General features: G+C 41.5%; 1 protein-coding gene across 3 annotated transcripts; it reads left to right on the top strand.

Moving 5' to 3' along the window:
- Positions 1–2,345: 2,345 nt before the first annotated feature.
- Positions 2,346–5,979, top strand: IFT22 (intraflagellar transport 22). Of its 3 annotated transcripts, XM_059829336.1 has the most exons (5): positions 2,346–2,384; positions 2,758–2,837; positions 3,031–3,120; positions 3,766–3,968; positions 4,898–5,979. In XM_059829336.1, exons 1-5 carry the CDS (start codon positions 2,346–2,348, stop codon positions 5,044–5,046), a joined length of 561 nt encoding a protein of 186 aa, XP_059685319.1. In that variant the 3' UTR covers positions 5,047–5,979. The 3 variants fall into 3 exon arrangements, with proteins under 3 accessions (XP_059685319.1, XP_059685320.1, XP_059685321.1); XM_059829337.1 differs by lacking the exon at positions 3,031–3,120; XM_059829338.1 differs by lacking the exons at positions 2,346–2,384; positions 2,758–2,837 and having other exon boundaries at positions 3,035–3,062.
- Positions 5,980–20,325: the final 14,346 nt, after the last annotated feature.

Here is a 20,325-nt window from a genome sequence, read left to right as displayed (position 1 = left end):
AACTTAAAATACTGTTCTCCAAAAGGCTGAATGATTTGCAAGCGCTAAAGTATTATCTGAAAGGTGACTGGCACTACATTTTACTGCTGCTTCCAGTAAAACCTGTGGGCCTCTAACTTGGAGGCAAAGTCCTCTTATCTGCAATTCAGGCAACAAGCATCACATGCCTCGATACAGCAATCAATGTGTCTCATAGTTTGACTTCTCATAGACATTTCTAGAGTGAAGAACAGTTTTATTTAAATATTATTGATAGCCTGCAATTGCTTTTGGCTTTTGAAGGAAGAAAGAGGATCTGTCCACGGAGAATCATCTGGAGATGATAATTTTTGCTTGCTACCAAAACATTATGGTGGAAAAACAGCCATCTAATAAATGCAAGACTTATAGACCATTACCAGTATTGTCTGGAAGTAGTTCACTTACTGCTGGAGTTTTCTCTCTGCTGCAGTCTAACAAAGAGTTTTAAACAAGTGAAACAAAATGGCCTTGCTGATTTGTACACGTGTACGCTCAGCAAACAATACATCAGTAACTAACATAACTACCCATACGCCTAAGGCAGATACTGATAACATCAAATGTACTTGACTTAGTTGCCTTTGAAAACATCACCCTAAGTAGCTCAGAAGCTTAATTCCCACTTTCTAAAGTGACTTCAAACCCTAAATCGCATGGATAAATCCAAAAATTGCAGCCTTAGTCAGCTGTGCTCTCCTTACTCTTCAGCGGGTAATACAAACACACAAAGACCCTATCTGACACTTCATCTAAAAATTAATCCTAATTGCTTTCTGGGCAGCTGCACAAACAGCCAGTTTTACCCAGTTTCAGTTACCTCTTATTCTTTTTTCCCCCTCTTTTGTGCTACTGTCCACAATAGGACCCTTTATAACACATTTCTCTTCATGTCCTGGTGGCAGCTAATAACATGTGCCAGATAATAAGAGAGGCTGTCCTAATTTCTTATCTCTGGGTCACCTTTACTGTCTTTTAAGTTAGCAGCTCTAAAATGTGGAAAACAACATAGCTGCAGAAAGAATTAACTACAAGTTGTCCCAGTTCATTGTGAATTTGGTCCTGAATCACACATGGATCTTCACAAACAGAAAATAAACATCCAGTCTGCTACAGCAGGATCAAATTCAGTGCTAGGTACAACTACTGTTTTTTTCATTGTCTTTGTCCCACCAACCTGAAAACAAAGGGTTTTCCGAAGTTTAAAATACTGTGTGAATGGTGTGATGCCACTGCCACACTGAACCACCCTAAACTATCCTTATGTAAGGAGTGAAACAGCAAGTAAGTCTACGGTGTGATAGAAAAGACTCTACCCCCTCAGTGAGAGCAAAGCCATTCTGGTTCACATTTATTAGTAGTGCGAGTAATAAACATTTACATTATGGTAGCGCCTAGAGGCCCTATTTGAAAGCTTGTCTAAAACTGCTATTGTACCTGGGCACTAAACAGCTCTGAAGCAGCACATCTGTCTGCCAGATGTTTTTTCTTAGAAGCTGCTATTTAAAAAAGCCTCTTGCTTCCCCTAACAATCCTTAATAAGAAACTTCAAGAGCTTGCTTCATCGTCCGTTCAAGGAGAATCTGCAGTTAAAATCGCAGTGAAACTTCAGGCAAGGACAGCACTTCTCAAGCTAGTGAGGGACACCAGAGCGGTGCACGAGCACTGGGTGATTTTTAAGTCTTTATCTGTTAGCCTGACTCTTGCTTTCCGGAGGACAGAAAGGCCCAGAGGACACCTCTCCCCCAAAACAGTGCGGGCGGGAGGATCCGCTGCCAGTCGCGCCCGATGGACACAAAAGCCGGGGGTCCCCTCAGGGCACACTGGGTTACGGTTTAAGGCTGTACAGGCGCTGCAAACCCCACCGCGGGCAGCGCGCGGGTGCCCTCGGCTGGCAGAGGGCCCGAGCCCACCGCTGCCACACCGCCGGCTCCCTCAGGAGGGGCCCGGGGCAAACCCGCCGCCAGGATACCTCAGAGGCCGCGTCCGCCTCCCGCGCCACGGGCCCTGCTGTGTGTGAGGAGAAGAAAGACAGCAGCTGCGGCGGGCAGCTCGGCCAAGCGGAGCGGGGACGGAGCGCGGACGGAGCGGGGACGGAGCGCGGACGAAGCGGACCCCCCGCGGCACTGCGGAGCTCCTCGCTGGGCGGGCGGCCGCCACCTCACGACGGTGGGGCAGCGGCCAGATCCGCGCGCGCACCACCCCCCGGCACGTGACAGCGGCAGCACCAATCGCAGCGCGCCTTCCCCAGTTCCCCCCTTCCCGCGCAGGCAGCGCGGCCGCGTTGCTGGGCAACGGGCGGGCGGGAGGAGCTGCCCCCTCCCGCCATGCTGAAGGCGAAGGTGCTGCTGGTGGGGCCCCGCGAGGTGAGCGCGCCCCGGGCCCGCGGGACCCCCCCCCCGCCCCCGCCGCTTGTCTCCGAGGCCGTATTTACCTCCGCCCCGGCCCCTTGGCCGCCCTCTCCAAGGCCCGCGCCTGCCCCCTGAGGCCCGCAGTCCCTGCGGCCTGCCTTAGGCGGGGCCCGCTGTGGCGTGCTGGCGGCACCGCCATTGAGAGAACGCGGCTGTGGAGGCTGGGGGGAACCCTGGAGATGGGAGGGCGGAGGGGGCAGGCCTGCATGGACAGGGGCCTTAGCTGGAGGGAGAGCAGGGTGCTTGGATAAACACCGTGCTCTTGTCTTCGTTGTGGCTTTGGCACATTAAATTCCTACGGGTGTCTTTCACTCCCGCTTTCTGCCAGTCTGGAAAATCGGTGTTGGCAAACTTTGTTTCGGAGAGCATAGAGGGGATTGGCAGTTACAGCCCGACGCAAGGTGTAAGGTGAGCAAAACCTCGTGGCATGCTGACTGAAGTTGATGGTTGGACTTGATCTTACAGATCTTTTCCAACCTTAGTGATTCTATGATTCTGTGAACCAACCCCCTGACAATTGTCTGCCCCTCAGAAAGTCCCACTTTCTGGTCGTGGTGGTGTGTAGAACGGTACCACACCGTATATCCGCTCATTTTCACAGGATCCTGGAGTACGAGAAGCCAAACTTGAACGGTAACAGCAAGGGAGCTGGGTGTCGGTTTGAGCTGTGGGATTGCAGTGGTGATCAAAAGTAAGCCAGCATCATTGTTACTTCCTCCAGGCTGCTTAATTCATAATAGTTCTGTTTGCACAAAATATTCATACTTAAGGCCTAAACCCAATGATCTTTTTGACATGAGGAATATTCCCAACTCTTTACCCCATTATACCTTTTTTTTTTTTTAGTTTCTGCTGTAAAGCATCTGATACTCAGTACTCTCTGCCACGATCCCAGCTGACACTGCACTTTGTTTTGGATAAGAACTGAGTATAACAGTAAAGACCATAGCTCCTAGAATGAAATTACAGATACAGGAGACAGAGGCCCACTCTGTAATTGCCTTTATCTCCTTGAAGTTATTATGTGAGTGGACTTCAAACAATGTATATATATGATTTAGGCCTTAATTTCCAAAAGATACACTTGAGAAGTGGACAGATCCATTTTTAGGGAAAAAGTTTAAATAAGCATTTGACTAAATAGTACATTGTCAGCAAATCATGGGACCAACTAACATAATAGGTAAGTCAAAATATTTGGAATATGATAGATCGCTGTCAAGATTACTGATTTTATAATAAAGTACTGAAGTACAAAAAACTTGAGGAAGTTTGAGTGCATGTTTCTGTTTTCCAGCTATCCATCTTACCATTTTCCATGCACCTGTTTTTCAAGGTTTGAAACATGCTGGCCAGCTCTGATGAAGGACTCTCATGGCGTAATAATAATCTTCAATCCTGAACTGCCCAGTCACCTAAAAGAAATTGAAATGTGGTACTCCTGTTTTGTGCAGCAGCAGCCGCTTCTTGATAGTCAGTGTCTCCTAGTTGCACATCACAAGCCAGGCAGTGCAGGGGACACAGAAAATCTGTCTTTGGGTAAGAAGATGGAAAACTCGATCTCTAACTCAGAGTTTTTTATTGATCTATTTATCTTTAAAATTGTTCATACCTTACGGCTTGCATTCTTCATTAAAATCTGCCAATCAAAGAATACCGAAGTTCTTTGCAAAAACAGAAATAATGAATTTCAAAATTTCATCTAGAAGGCGAGCAATATTCCTATTTCATGAAAGGGAAAGTAAAGGCAAGAAAAGTTTGAGTGGTTTCTCTCAGGTCACACAGTAAGTATACAGCTGAGCCAGGAATTAGAACTCCTGATGTCTGTAGCCATATGTCATCATCACTAGTAGTTTGTTTCTTATGTTGAATTTTATCTTTTGTTTAACTGACACGTTTGAGGCCATTTAAGCTTGCATTTTATCCATCAAAAGAATAGGAGCCCTTTGAAATAAACAGCTAATGATCTTCCCCTTAAAATTAGTAATAGGTACTTTATATATTGCAAAATTTTTTGTGGGTCTTTATAGAAATGAGAACACACACTCCCTCTGGGCAGCTGTTTCAGTGTTCAAACATACATATTATAAGGATTAATATATGAATACATATTTAACATGACAATATAATTCCATAATTTTGAAATAATCAAAGAATGTCATATCACTTCAATAGTAAAATTGCAGTTCAGTGTGGAATTGTTTGATCCTGCCTAACTGAATGTGAGACCAAAACCAGTACTTTAAGCTTTAATAATAATGTTTGAAGAATTTAATCTAGCAACAAGTTGTACTTGTTTGTAACGCTAACAAACTATGATGCATTTCTTCTTCATGTGTTACATGTTATCAAACATTGGATACTACTGAATTCCAACTGACTTCAGCATGAGTTCTCCCATGAGCTTGATTGTGAGTATTTCTTTTATAAAAGGAATATACCTAATTATTTTTTATTTACCTTCAAAGCTTACCCACTGAACAAGCTGAAACTAATACATTCCAACTTAGAAGAAGATCCTGAAGATGTTCGGATGGAATTTATGAAATACTTCAGAAGCATTATCACCTTAATAAACGAGAACAGAGAGAGGGAAGAAATGTCAATTATCTCCTAACATTAAAAGAAATACTGAACAGGGATGAAAAAGTATTATTTTCACTTTGTAAGCTATACTAGCCTGTGAACAGGTCCTCACAACGAGAATTTGCCAGCCTATAAACACTTCAGAGAAAATAAAGCACAATTTATGACTTTACCAGAAAAAAACAAGTGCTGACATCAGATGATCTGTGATGCCAAAGAGATGGCTGCACATCCAGGAATTTGGGTAACTTTAGCTGCACTTTGGTTTCATTTGGCATCAGAGGTACAGGAAAGTATTGTTTAATATGGTAGTGTGGACCAAAAGATAAAGGTATCGGTCATCCCTTCACTTCAGAATCCCATTTTGTAGAGGTGCTAAAAGAAAGCCTGACAGAACGTAAGATTTGTGGAGTTCTGTTGAAGCATCTGAGTAAAGTGCTCATGTTAGCTATGTTCCTGGAGAAGTTATGCTTTTGGAAGTCAGTACAAACTGATTGGAATAGAGATCTGAGAAGTAGTCATGGTGTGGAATCCACATTTTTATGTTCCAAGTTCTCCTTATCTTTCTGTCCAGCATCTGAAGACAGCACATTGCATAGCTATTGCCTTGGCAAGACAGAGTAGGTTGCAGCCTTTCTCAGGACTAGTTTTTTCTTCTATTCCAACAAAACAAATGTGTTGTTGGGGACAATGTTTAGGTCTTTCTGGAAGGAAAAAAATTGCAATCTCAGTGTAGTGCAATACTTTGACCTATGTCAGGAGCTCCAATAGAGAAAAAAAAGTTCTGCATTCTCCAGAGGAGGAAAAGCTGTTTCCAAACTTCTATTACTGTTCCCTGTTGCATTGAAATAAGTGGTTTCATAGATAATTTACTTTCTGATTTGTTTGGTTTGCATTCATCCCTGTTCTTAGTGTGTTTTGCTGTGGCAGACGTTTTTTTGTAACGTGCAGTACTAAAGCAATAAAAACATTTTAAAAATGCATCCCTTTTGTTCTCAAAGGGAAAGTTAATTATGGTTGTGTGGAACTCTTATCGACTTGCTTAATTTTTAGTAAGGAAAACAGTGATAAATTTATAGTACATTTCACACTAATTAGCTCCAACAAGAGATGTTTACAAAAACTTGTCACTGACCCAAATAGCCAAAGAAATGACAAATGAAAAACAGAAGCATGTATCCACACAGTTCTTTTTTTCAGAAGATAATTTAAAGGAGAGAGGGACTGGGAGCAGGAACTGCAGAAATCCTTGAGAAGCATCCCATTTCACCTTGTACTGCAGCTCACCTTGTGAAGTGTGAAATCGGGGGCTTGTCAGATCTATGTCTGACCCACAGCACTGAATTTTACAGATTTTGTTTCATTGCATATTCATGCCACGCAGCTATATTTGAGCTGCAGCTGTTTTACAAGTGTATTTGTTACAACAGCCTTGTCCTCTCACCAACATTGTCTTTTAGTAAACATCCCTTACAGAAAGTATTTTATAAAACAGGAAATACTTGGTCTATTTTAGTTCAAGACAACAGGAGTGACAGCTTCTTGGGTTTTTAGTGATCTAGGTTAATTAGTCTACTATTTTTCCTATTTTCATAGTTCAGTCTTTTCTGAGTAATGAGTAGCCTGTTCTTGTACAAATACTCTGTTTTCCAAGATGCCAAGAAAAGATGCCTCAAAAATCTACTCAGTTGTTTACACATCTGTCTCCTGGCCTTCAAACAGTGTGCAGTCAGGGCTTTCTCCAGGGTTTTCTCTGGGAAGCTTCAGGGAGAGCAGAGAGCGGTCAGGGTGGGGTGCGCTGCCGCCGGCTGCTGTTGGCAGTAGCTCAGGTCTTGTCCTGGCCTCCTCAAAATGCCCACAGGTCTCTTGGCAAAAAATTGGCACTCCCTTTCTTTTGTCAGTCCCCTTCAATGGGACTCATTGTAGTGGTGTAACAATGATTGGCTGTAGCAGCTCAAAATAAGTTACTTTTATTGTTGCTTTCAGGTAGGAAAGATTTTTCAGTTATTTTCATATAGTGCTTGAAGCGCTTCTACACCATCATGCTCAAAATCAACAAACACATTGCTAGAGTCTGAAAGCCTCTTCATCACAGTTGTGTTTTGTACTTCCCCAGGTATTTTTCTCTTTGATTATTAAGCCCTTTTTATTTAAAACAAAGGCATGTAAGGTGAAAGATTAAAGGAAGATCTTAGAAGAGTTCCAAGTTGTAAAACTAATGGCTACAAACAACAAAACACACTGAGCTAGGCTCATACTTCAGAGAATGACTGTTCCAATGATACGCTGGTTTGCTCAGGTTGGTGCAGGTGTGTGGCATGTGAAGTTGTGTGCACACACAAATAACCTGCACTGTTTCTTTCTTGGGAGCTTGGTGTGCCCACAGAATTTGCTGCCCCAGCTTCTTTTCATTGTCTGCTGGCTCCCATTCTGCCATTAAAGCTAAAAGCTCCACTCAGTTCTGAGAAAAAAAAAAGGGGGGGTACTGAAAGAAAACATCAGTGAGAGGAAGGACACCAGGAAAGGAAAAAGCAAAATAAGCAGTAAGAGATGAAAAGGTTGGAGGTGAATAGTGGGAGGTTGGCATTTCAACATCTACATTTTATTTATATGACTTTTGAAACAATCAGGCTTTATATGTTTGCAATCAGTGTCATAGGGTGGTCTGTTGGAGGCAGTTATTGGAAAATTCAGTCTAACTAGAGAACAAGTTTTTTACATGCTGCCTTAGATTATTTTTTCCTTGTTGCCAGCTGTGTGGTGCTGGAGCCAATTTTTAAAATATACTGCCTTAATAAATTCAGTTTTTCCCAACAGCAACATTGTGATACGCACTGGTAAAGACTGGTGTGAAACCCACCAAATATTTTATTTGGAACGTAAACCAGCGTTTGGGTGATTCCAGGGTTCAAAAGTCAATGAACTTTCCTATTCACCACCTTGCTTCATATAAAATGTTAATCATGATCTTAGTTTAAACTCAAAAAAAGGATGTAAATTACAGGTATCTATATAATGCAACATATTGTTCATTAGAGAAGAAAAATACTGTTAGACAGAACCAAAGACAGACCCCTAGACTTGACTTTATATCATCCAGAAAGGTCATAATACATCATAAATGTGGGACATAATTCATAAAATCTGGCCAAGAGATTGATTTCTGTGACTGCTGAAGAACAGAGTAAATGCACAGACCCATGCAAAATTAATCCTTAGTATTGGAGAAGATACAGAGAAAGTATTTGTTCAGAAGTATAATTTATTGGTGATTTATGAAACAGGTTAACAGAGACACCCAGTTAGCAGAGGGGTACGAGAATGCCAGAAAAACGTATGTTAGGTCTCTGTCTCTGCCCTTTACAGCCTGCCTTTCCTGTGCTATCTGTAAGTGTGCAGAGCTTCAAACACCATCACATCACAGCGTTACCCAGACTGGGGGTGTGCAGCCCTACTTGTTTGCTTGAAGCAATGCGGTTAGTAAGTGACTGTTCCAGGGCTCTGTCCATACTTCTGCTTGTGAGAGCAAAGAATTGCCCAGACAAGCGTGAAGAAAACTGGGAACATGAGGTAATCAGCCACAAGTTACACAGAAGTCAGTTGGCAAGCCACAGGTTTAACTAGGAGTAGGAACAATTTAGGAGCAGAAGACAACAGCAAATTTGCAGCAAAAGCACTCTACTCTACTCTTCCACACCCAGGACCTTACCACCATGCTCGGAAGTCTGGAAAGGCTTTTTGAATGACCTTTCCAAGAAGTGCAAGGGAAGGCAGAGAACCAGTGAAACCTGTCAATTCCTCCAAACAAATGTAGCCTTCTCTAGGTGTCCTCAGTCCCTTAGACTGAACAGTTCATGTCCCCTCCTCATTCTGTCAGCAGCCACGTACCTCCAAACCCCTGCTTTGTATGAACTGTGCACAAATTGGATGTCTCCAAGTTCCCCGTCCCTTTCGGTGGTTCCTTGTCCATACTGGAATTCAGTGGCTATTTGCTCCAGCGGCTTTTCTGTAATCACCTGCATTGCCGTGGTTTGGGGAACTGAGGCTGGCAACGGGCATAAAACATTTTAAATATTAATTCATTCAAATACATTCAGCCTCCACAGTGCAGAATCCAAAGACTCCAGGATATGCCAGCTGTGCAGTGAGAAAACAACCTGTTACTTAAATGGAAGTTATTCAGGTGCAACATTATTTTGTCACTTGGCATTGAGTATTGATAATCCTGACAACTTACATCACTATATTTATGATTTATATTTCAAAGTTTTATTGCTGTATAGCTACAAAAAGGTTTATAGCTATAGGTGAGCTCTACTCAAGTTCACACTCATCTCCCATTAAAGTAGTTGGTATATCATTGCTTTGGACAGGTGACCTACCTGGACAAAGAGTCAGCATGGAAATTTCATAGGGAGCAGTTAGACTCAGAAGTCGTCTGCAGGGCTAGAAATGAAGAATTTTAAGACTTCATGGTCATATATAGAAAGTTAATGGCTGTGGCTATCTTGCAGACTGGTGATTTAGGACATTTAAGCTCTTCAATTATAAAATAGAGTTTGCTCAGGTTACCTCTTACAAGCTGTTTTCTGCACACGCAGAACATTATGAAGCCAGTAACTACTTGTGATGATGAAAACAGTTACAGGCACTGCAATCCAGATGTGTGGCTTCCAGGGTAAAAATCATACTTGTTTACAACCAAACTTTGGGAGTAGCAGCAAAGCCGAATGAAATACATTTGGACCTTACCAAAAAAATGCAGCTTTCCTTTCAAGTCATATATTTTGAAGGCCAGGCCTTTGGTCTCCATTGCTCTCAGCAGTATTGTTCTAATGGACACAATAGACATAAGAAACCCTGTGTTCCTATTTCTATTCTTGAACTGCAAAGCAACGATGAAGAAGTCACGTAGGCCACCACATTTAAGAGTGCCCATCCATGCTGTGTTTTTGCATGCTTAGTTTAAAATATGTAGGATGCCAATGTGCAGACACTTTAGGAAGAAACTTCTAGAAGGTAACCAGGACATCTTAAAATCAGATCTTAAGCTACTGAACTTCTCAACGGAAGTACCTTGCTCTGGAGGTCACTTGTGAGTATTTCCTCTTACCACTTCTCCAGAAGTCTTCACCGGTGGAATACTTCAGCAGTGCAGCAAAGATTCCCCAAAGATCAATTTACCTTGTTGAGAAGTTGTCTTTCCTGAGATTCTAGAAACCCTCTAACAGTAACTCACATAGCTTTAGTCAGTGCTCTTCATGCACACACAGACACTATCGCACTTGTGAATAAAAGATACCATATGCTACTACTCCAAGCAGTTCAGGGAGTTAATTCACGCGTACGAAGCAGGCCTGTTGTCAGTTCAGGTGTATATTTTTGCATTGATCCATCTTATGTTATTTGCTTAGGACAAAATTCCCCCATGAGTGACTGAGGTTTACATAACTACATACCTCTTAGAGGCGCCTCCTTAGAATTTGCTGAGAATTCATCCTCAGAAAATCAGTCCTCTTCACAAACAACAGCATCTGGAAACCTCTTCCCTCTTGTTGTAATCACCAGCCTGATGGAACTGGCTTTGTGCAAATGGTGTACAGGTTTGGTCACCCATGCTCCGAAAGCTACACTGAATCAGAAAAGGGCCACCTGAGTGGCTGGAGAAGAAAGAAACAATTGTATGAGAAGAGTTTGGTTTTTTCATCTCACAACATAGAGAGAGAGGGCACATGCTCGATTTCTGCAAATATATCACAAAGAAATAAAATTGACTGTATTTACCTGGACATAAGATAACAGGAGCAATCATCAGAGCAGGGATGCTGTTGCTAAAAGACTGGACCATTCCAACTAAGTTACACAAGCCTAAGTATAAAGCACTCTCTAATCATCTGCTCCTTTTGCTTATTCTCCCCCACACCTTGAATTGAAGGAGGAAATCATTTGACCCTGAATACAAGGTGACATTATATTTAAGCTCTCTTTTTTTTCCCCTGAAAGAGACAAAAAGCAGGAGAAACCTAATATTCAGGCTCACATTCTATTTGTGTAGAATCTAAACTAAAAGACAGTATGTGAACAAACTAGTCATTAATAACTCTAGCCTGGAAATTGAAGAAGGTTTCTAACAGAGTGGGAAAAACCTACCTGGTTTCAGAACAGTAATTAATAGTTTGTGATAGAGTGTCACTGGACTTGATCCTTCTGTTCCCTCTCTTATGAAAACAAGAGGCTTATTTCTTTTTTATTCATGCATGTATTTTTTATTTTTATGTAGGTATTTTCTACAGAGGTGACAGTGAACCAGAACATCAGCTCCAAACTTCCTTGAATTTTGAGGAGCTTGGATTCTGATTCATGCTCTCCAGCTGCAGATCAGTTGAAGACATAGGTTGTATTTATACATATGCAGAGGAAGTAAAGCAATTTTGTCAACTCCTAACAGAAGAAAGGTAACCCACATTTTCTCACGTGAGTCTCACTTTAGAGAGGACTGTCTGAGGATAGGCACTGGGTTTTGCTTGCATAACTCTCAGACAGGAACAAAAAAAATGCCATATGTTATGCTGAGTTCCATTGTCTCTTCCTCCCTTTGTAAGGAAATGAAAGCCTATTTCTCTACTAGTTCCATGAAATCTATCTGAATCCTGGTAACATGTCTCTGAGAATTTGCTCAGAGGGAATAATAGACAAGGGTACACCCTCCATTGCTATGTTACTGTTCCATGAGTTCCAGACAAAAGCATTTATTGTGGTTTGGCAGCAGCGACCTATTCCTAAAACCCTGGGACTGCATTGTTCTTCACTTGTCAAAAGCTGATTTAGTACCTACAGGCACAGATTGCAGGGTTCATCTTTTTAGGAAGGATCTTCAGGCTTTCTAGACTGCTGGGATCACCTCTCACAGCCAGTAAGACCCCTTGGAGGAGTCACACCAAAGCTGACTGTGAAGACCAGGCCCTCGAAGAAGCAAAAGGTCTGCCCTGCAATTAATATTCCAGGATTTTTATTCTGACATAGTTTAAATGGTAATACTCCAGAAACTGAGCAACCAACTGCCAGGCCCATAATAATAACTCTGAATCATTAAATAAAGATACATCTTAGGGAAAAATATTGTTAAGGCCCCAAAATTGTTTTGCTGTGTTTGGAATTCTAATAATGGTAGGCAAGTTTGACTGGAACTCCCAATGATACAACAACCTTGTGATCCTATCTGTGGTAAGATAATGACCCTGGGACCTAAACAAAGCTATTAGGAGGCCCTTCTTCTGCTCAGAATGGTGTATCTTTACTTTTAAAGCAGATCATTAAAAGTAATATCTAATGAAAACTCCATCTGTTTTCCATTGAGCATACACTTGGCTTTTTTTTCCTTTTTTTCCCTAAGGTTGCATGAAGCTTTGCAGCACACAGTGCTGACACCTTCACAACATAACAGGACAAGCCAACCCTTGATGCAGTTCCTTTGTCCAGAGAAGTTAAATATTGGGTATATCTGGATCTATTAACATAAACCTGAACTTTTGGACCTTTAATTTCTTTCACGTCCAGGAACTGGAGAGAGATGTACAAATATGGTAGTAGTGTAATAAATGTTAGGTCACACAGACCTGTACAGGTCTGAGTCTGCAAACCATAAAGGTTATTTTACAAAGCGTTAGCAATAAAAGCTAAAACTTGCCACTCTGTGCTTTCTTCTCTACTCAGCTAAATGGGAATTTCTGTGTCCTGTTAAGACACAAGGTCTATGACGCAAAGTTGGGCAGTTGTGATCCCTACAGACACTCCTACAGTTTTCTATAACATGAACCCACAGAAGCCAAACAGATGGCTGTATGCAGTTTCCATTACTAAGTAATTCATTTGCCAGTCCCAGAAAAATCTAGTCATATTAGATAAACAAACATTTTATGCTAAGTGCTGTTGAAGCCCAGTTTCCAACAGACTTGTGTCTTAAGGATTTACCCAAATGTAGGTTTTCTATCCTCTTAGAAGGGTCTTCCTCCCTTATTCTCTATACAGACATGGCTACCTATAGTAATGAATTTTTTAGGAATTTCATAACTTTGAGATTTCTCTCATTCTATCAGATGTGGTTGAATATGGTCAATGGCTTAAGAAGGGACAGGTGAGATAAACAAGCTAACACACAGGTAGGCAGTATATTCTCATAGCCAAGCTAACAATCAAAGTTAAGTATGAAGGTGGAATAAGATGGCAAAGAGATCACTAACAGCACTTGTGTGGTGAGCAGGAATGCGTGCGTGCTCCTGTTCTGGTGATACGAGCATATGCTATGTGGCTTGTGGATTGCTCTTTGTTACATCATTTGTTAAAGTTTAATATTCCAAAAAAAAAGAAAGTCAGGACATTCATCCCCAAACATTTGCAGTTCCCTTAGCCTCTTAGATTCCATCTGATTTCCTTTTTCTTTTACACCCAGACACCACTGGCCAGTATCCACCATCCTGCCAGTTAACAAAGACTTGGAAGACTTTGGCACAAGTTCCAGGCTGTGTCTGGCTTCCTTTTGTCAGTCCTGAAACGGGCCAGAAAACAGGAAGGATCCCTCCCAATCTTAGTCTGCCAGGCACAGGGGAGATTCCTGGGTGATGGCTGCCTGCCACACACCCTTGCAGACCCCTGGGACAGGGTGAGGCTCAGAGGAGGAAGGGGACCAATGTGGAAGATGATGAGTTTAGCCAGATTCCACTCCAGTTATCTTTGGCTGCCAATATGTTTTCTTGGGGACCAGGATGAGCATTGTTCAGAAATCACTCACATCTAAAGAATCTGACGCAGGCCTCCGCACCCAGCATCCAAGCATGGCTGCTTAGCACTGACATGTGGGTCACTTCATAATACAGACACTGGTTCCAGCTGACAAGGTCTCCTAAAGGAAAAGCTCCACAGCAAGAACAATCACAGTCCCCAAATTTGGGTTTAAAATTTCTTTTGCCATCTTTCTTGGGACCTTTTAGAGATCCAACTCAGATTCAAGGGCTTAATCTGCCATTATTAAATATAATGAAGAAATCTGGCTACTTTGCAATAGAAGATGAGTGAGCCCTGATCTCTAGCTCTTGTTCTGTTTCCACATGATAGCTCCTCTTTAACTATAAACAGATGCCACCTTTTACACTGGCGCAAGTGAAGCTGAACACATGAAATTTTGTCCGATCTACTTCTTGCCTTCTTGTCTTATCTACTTCTTCTACCTCTTGAATTACTGCCCTCCCTCTTCGTGCTTTTCATTTTTAAATTAATTGTTCATTTATGTTAAGCAAACTAAACTAACCTTGCAGAAGATTAAAGACAGTGAGAGAGACTTCCAGAGTTGTCTTACTTACAGTACTGATCTCAAGATGTAAGCAGAAAATTGGATAGATGTCGTTTTTCTTTACTCTTTGTAACTTAAAATGTATCAACGATGTTTGAAAGAAGCAACTGTGATTTTTTCAAAGCTTTTTTCTTAAATCCTGCTGATGTTTTGTAATAGCTATATAACCATTTCTTAATCTAGAAGAAGCAAAAGTTACATTTCTAATGTAAAAAATAAGCAGAGAGTTTGAATGGCTAGTAGGGTTATTAATCAGAAAGATGATGACAAGGTTAATCAGACATGTTATACAAGTAAAATGAATAAAATCAGGATGGACTTTCACTGTCACTGAGAAGGACGTGAAAGAAAAGTCAGCTTTGCTGAAGGTACAGAACCCTGGACCCTTCACATGAAACTCTAAGCAGCTTACAATTTCCCAGGTCAGGCCCCAAGAAACCCCTGTCAAACCACATGAAGCCTTGACTGGATGTTATCAACATTTGAAAGATCAACATCAAAGGAACAGGGAAAGACTTCAGGCCTCTTATTTAGTACAAACGATCTAAAACGGCTATGATTTCCTCACTTTTTTCATGGTTTCCTTAATTTTCATATGACCCCCTTAGGGTCTGCAAGAGATCATCCTCCTGTACTCACCGAACTGAGACTGCTGCGAACCTTCCTACCACCCTTCTCACTTGACCAGTTCCTCAAATTATCTATGATCCACAGGAACTTTGCTTAATGTGACATATCATGAAAAATGCATGAAGAATTTGCTCTAAACAGCTAAAGTATGAGGGAAATAAGTGAAGGGCTGGCTATGAAGACTAACTCCTGCCTCCTTTACCGGACTTGGCACAGCAGAGCACGTGCACAGTCTGAGTTTAGTTAGATGGTGTAGAAAAGAACTAAGCAACCTAAGGGACATTCCTGGAACAAGAACAAACATGCATAAACTGACCATGGAAATTAGAAGGTTTCTTCCTATCAAAAGAAGGAAATTCTGAAGCAAACGTCCAAATCAAGTAGGAAACTGGGAGGACAGAAGAGACGACAAGGAGGACACAGCATATTTTTGAATAGCACAATCTGTTTATGAAAAAGATTGGGAACTTGACTCACTGCAGAAGCAGAAGACTGGACTCAGCAACTCAAAAGGTAATTTTCAATTCTAGTTTTCCTGTCTTCCTTTCCAAACCAGAACTGGTGAGGTCTAATTCTAAAGGAAAAACAATCTGTTCTTTCTCTGCACTTGCCTGTGCAAATACATAAGTTAAAATGCATATCACCTCTTTCCCATGCTCAAGCAAGGACAATAAAAAACAAATTTAATCTCCTATGTGGCCCATAACAAGTATAAATTAATGATGTTTTAATATGCATTCAATGTGGCAAAAAATTTCCCATATTTCATACAGCTTTACAAATAAAGCATATCTTATAGGATTGATCACAAATAAACAGAATAGACTCAAGCAGGTCATATACAAGGACAAAATATTAAAAATTTGATTCTTAACTTTTGCTTTTGTAAGAAAATGAGACTTGTGTTCATGTTTGTTTACATAAGTTGGCCCCAAATAACTTTGGAACTGGTTCATACTTCCCACTCAAATTTGACATACTTGAGATATTTAACTTCTGCAAGCTTTATGAAAGTAGATGGCCAAGTAAAAAAGACAGATTATTCATCCCTCAGTGAAGAAACAGGCTAAAATGAACTCAATCTCCATTAAACACCAGAGAATCCATGCCGAAACACAATCCAAGGTATAAATCCATAGGAAAAAAGATTTCACTGTTTGCAGAACTACTTGTATTGAATGAGATCACAGAGAGATAACATCAGTATGACAGAATCTAATCACCACTCAGCAAACATTTTGGAAACAAGTCAGCAACCACATCTGCTTCAACAGAACCAGAGCCTCATGTGACAGGAAGCTTATTAGAGACCCTGTCTCTCATTATTTTGTTTTTGCTTATAACTTCCCAGCATGAATATTCAATATTGCAAAATAAAGCAGTTTCCTTCACAGACCATCCAGAACGAAGAAAGAAATTGAGCCAGACATTCCAGATCCTGAAGAAATTGGTGCCTGTGGAGCTATGGATTTCTACCAGCAAACATCTGGCACAAAACAACATTAAACATGAATAACTTGCTTCTCTTTCCTCTTACCATTGGTGTGAGGCAAGAATAACTCTACTGAAGTTTGCTTGAGGTACCAAGCCTGAAAACAAGACAAAAGAGAAGAAAATTAGCCCTTTAAACATAGCAAGACATTTTAAAGGAATATAACTCAAAATATCTTATTTCCTCAATAGCATAAAATGTTACATTGTGAGACGTTTTTCTTGGTTACTACATGTGAAACAGTTGCTTCACAATATTCTGAATCCAACTTAGGAATTCCCATTTGATGCTCTTTCATGGCTTTGGTCATAGCTCCAGGAGTCAGAGCCTCTGCATGGGTAAATTTGGGCTATTTGCAACACCACTCATCTGAAAATCTGCCCAGGAGTGGAGCCAAGTGTCCTAAGTCCCAGGAAGGCTAATGGGAACTCTTCAGCCTTTCTTAGCTGAAACACTTCCTAAAGTGAAAGGAGTTAATCTCAAACACCTCTAAATTAGGTGGTCCATATGCATCAGCCCTTGATTTGCCTCTGCTGCCTCAGTTATTGAAGTGAAAAACATGTGAGCCTGCCCTTCCTCACTGTGCCCAGCAGTGGCATGTGATTTGGAAGGCTGGGGCTGTGGATCTCTTAAGTACGGGCACCTTCATCTGTTGTACGGTATCAGTCATACAACATGACAACAGCTCCCATTTCCCCTTCTCAATCTGCAGCTCTGCAGGACTTTTTCTTGCACAGAAAGCAGGACTGGCAGTGGGATCTGTCAGTGCTGAGCAGTGGGATACCATTCACTTCCCCTGGCAGGGAGGTCTTGCATGGATGTATCCACACTAGTTCCCTACAGGGGGGCAGAGACATTTTATACTCTCCAGCAGCGTCACACTCTGCAGACACATAAGATAGTATCTTCCCTAAGTCTCCGGATGACCACTCTTTCTTCTTTCTCCATCACCTTGAGAACAGATAAAAAGCCTTTCAGGGAGATCTTAAGTCATTGTTGCCATTTCAACCCCGCAGATGCCAAAGTGATTTTTATACTCTTTCTGCTCAACCAATTGCCAAGCCCCAACAAAGGGACTTTAATGGGTTGCACCAGGCAATAAACCATCCTCTATTGGCTCTAGAAACAGGGAAGCAAGAGAGGGAATGTAAAGCTGGAACAAAGCACAGACCCATAGCAGGTCCAAATACTTGCAGAAACTGATTTATCCAAAGATTTGATACCAGATGTTCTATTCAGACAACTTTAACAGAGCTCCATAGAACATGAAATGCTTCTCATGTTTTCAGTATTCAAAGCACTCCATCTGGGCACTTCTGCCACAGGGCACAAACAAAACACTGCTTAATATTAATCCAAGAAGTGAGTTCTGCTCTGCAAGTCCAATATAAAAAGAGTAAGAGCAAACACATGCTAAGTTGTTCCTGGGAATGCTAAACACAACAGAGGCGCTATCTTGGATTATGGCATTTCTAATTTATGCCAGCCCAAAGTCTAATTTTAGGGACGATATATTAGCGATATATTACTACAAACATTGTGCTAAACTGAAGCACTCTGTATCTTTGATTAATAAATATCCTGTTCCTAATGTACCAAACATTCCTGTTTCCTTGTTTACATAGAGTTTCAATAGATTGTTGCACAACTACTAGTCCATGGAAAAGTTGCATGCTTTTTCTTGGACATCTATTTGGGTATCACTTCTTTGCAGATAATATTAATTTTTGCCTGTGCCCATTTTTAGCCCCATGGACTCCTTGTTCTCCTATTAGTTCCTACCCTCTAGCCCACAAAAGTCTGTAGCCATATGTAATAAGAAGAATTACTACTTACTGCATGCTTCTGTGCAAAATCTTTTTCTAAATCATTTTCTTTCTTGAAATCCAGGACTACCTACATTTGTCAAGCAATACAAGGCTGTTGAGACTGGGCAGTGGCAGCTGAAGTCACTTCTCCCTTATTTTCTTAGCCTCCAGTGCAACTTCCTAGCCTCTTTTTGCTGATTCCACTCTGCAAAGGGGAAGGATTGCAGGGTAAGGACCTGGCACAATTTTCTCTCTGCTGTAGCTCCTTCCCTTCATGGATTTAATATGCATACTTTTCTTGACCAGCCCCACCTATTGCCACCTCCACTTCCTCCTGCTTGTGTCTTTTGCTCCCTCAATCATCAGCAATTCCAACTCAGAATACAGGACTTCTTTAAAAGACGTGATCTTCCAGGTTGTCTCATGGCTTCCTGAAAGGTTGACAACTTTGCCAGTCTTCCCTTAGAAGTTCCTTCTATAACTGACTGTAGCCTCTTTTTATTTAGATCATCATGTGCCCCACCAGGTGTAGCTTGACTATGAGATACGCAGAGATGCCTTTGTACCAATGCCATTGAGTTTTTCTGCATTTACTCTGATTAGACACTGGATGGTGCTCTTTGCACTTTCATGCCAGCAAAAGCACTTTCAAAGCAAGCAAACTCCCTCTTCTCATGAGAATTGTAAAAATTCCCCAGGGTCAGATACAGTTACATGTCTAAGTCTCTAAATCCTATGGGAAGAGCATGTTTTGACTACACAGAATGTAGCTGAAGCTGCAGTGGAAGAAGCTCAGCTAGGTAAGGACAAATGCCAAATAAAATGTCACTGCCTATTACATACAAATCCACCAAGTAGTGGCTTCCACATTCCTCCTCAAATTTTTTATTTGCTAACTCGTTCCTTATCAATGTTCCCCATGGCAACAAAAGAGATGTAAGTGGCATAAAGTGGGCTGAATGACATTATGTCTGCATGTAAATGTAACTCGGATTGTGCATGGAGGAGGTGATCTGAAGGAGGTTAACAATGTGAAACCTCCTGTGGTCTCAGAGGAGAAGGGAGCTTCTTCATGCTGCCTGAATGGTGAAAGAGTAAGGCAGGAAAGCATATCTCAGCAGCTAGCATTTTTGAGACAATCAGACTGAGATTCTATAGAAAATGAGTTAATTTGATCTTTTCACCTGCTAAGAAATATTCATTTTACAACAGATGTTTGTCTCCAGCTATTTTTCAAAGAAGGTCAGAAGCTTTTTGATATTTTCAAAGGTGTGATGAATAAGCAAAGGAAATATACTTTATGGCGAAAAAGCTATAGGGAGATAGGAAATACATGTTTGGGGTTTTTCCCCCCTACTGCTGACTTTTGTGTATCCCCAGGCAAATCAGGCTATCTCTCTGGGTCTTCCCAGCCTGTAAATCTGAGATAATTTCTTCTCTTCTGGCTCTACTGAAAGGCTCTTTCTCCTGTGGAAGGTGCCATAGAAGTACAAAATATTTTGCCTGTCTGCATCTAAGGGACATAGATCGGGAAAAGGCACTCTAGTAAAATAAAGATGCAAATAGAGAGACCACTGTAACACCTAGGAGAAATCAGGGAAAATAGGGAATAAAAGGATTCATAAGGATGGGATGGCATTAATTAGAAACAGCTGGTCTAGCTGGGTCTACCCACTGACCTAAGATGTGGGATTTAAACCTGTATTAACAAGTATTTGGGTTGGTCCGCCTCTGGACATACAGGCATAGGCAGAGCCCCAGAAAAATCTCAGCAATCACTGAAGAGTCCCACCTGGAGGAAGACCTCAAGCTACGCTTGTGGAGCTTCCAGCAATCCTACCTGGATTAGACTGTTCAGAAGAGTGGGCTTGTTCAGCTTAAGGATCTGAAAAGATTTGGTGATCCTCTGAAATCCTATGGCATCTCTTCAGCTGCCCCGTCCATTGTTTACACAAAGACTGCTCAGTCTTCTTGAGTATCATGTTCTAAATATCTCCAAAGACAGTTCTGAAAAGGATATACCGAGAGTTAAGA

The sequence above is a fragment of the Gavia stellata genome, chromosome 25, assembly GCF_030936135.1.
Source record: "Gavia stellata isolate bGavSte3 chromosome 25, bGavSte3.hap2, whole genome shotgun sequence".
In the NCBI taxonomy this organism is placed as follows: domain Eukaryota; kingdom Metazoa; phylum Chordata; class Aves; order Gaviiformes; family Gaviidae; genus Gavia; species Gavia stellata.
The sequence above is the reverse complement of the archived record's forward strand: the minus strand, read 5'-3'. Positions and strand labels throughout refer to the sequence as shown.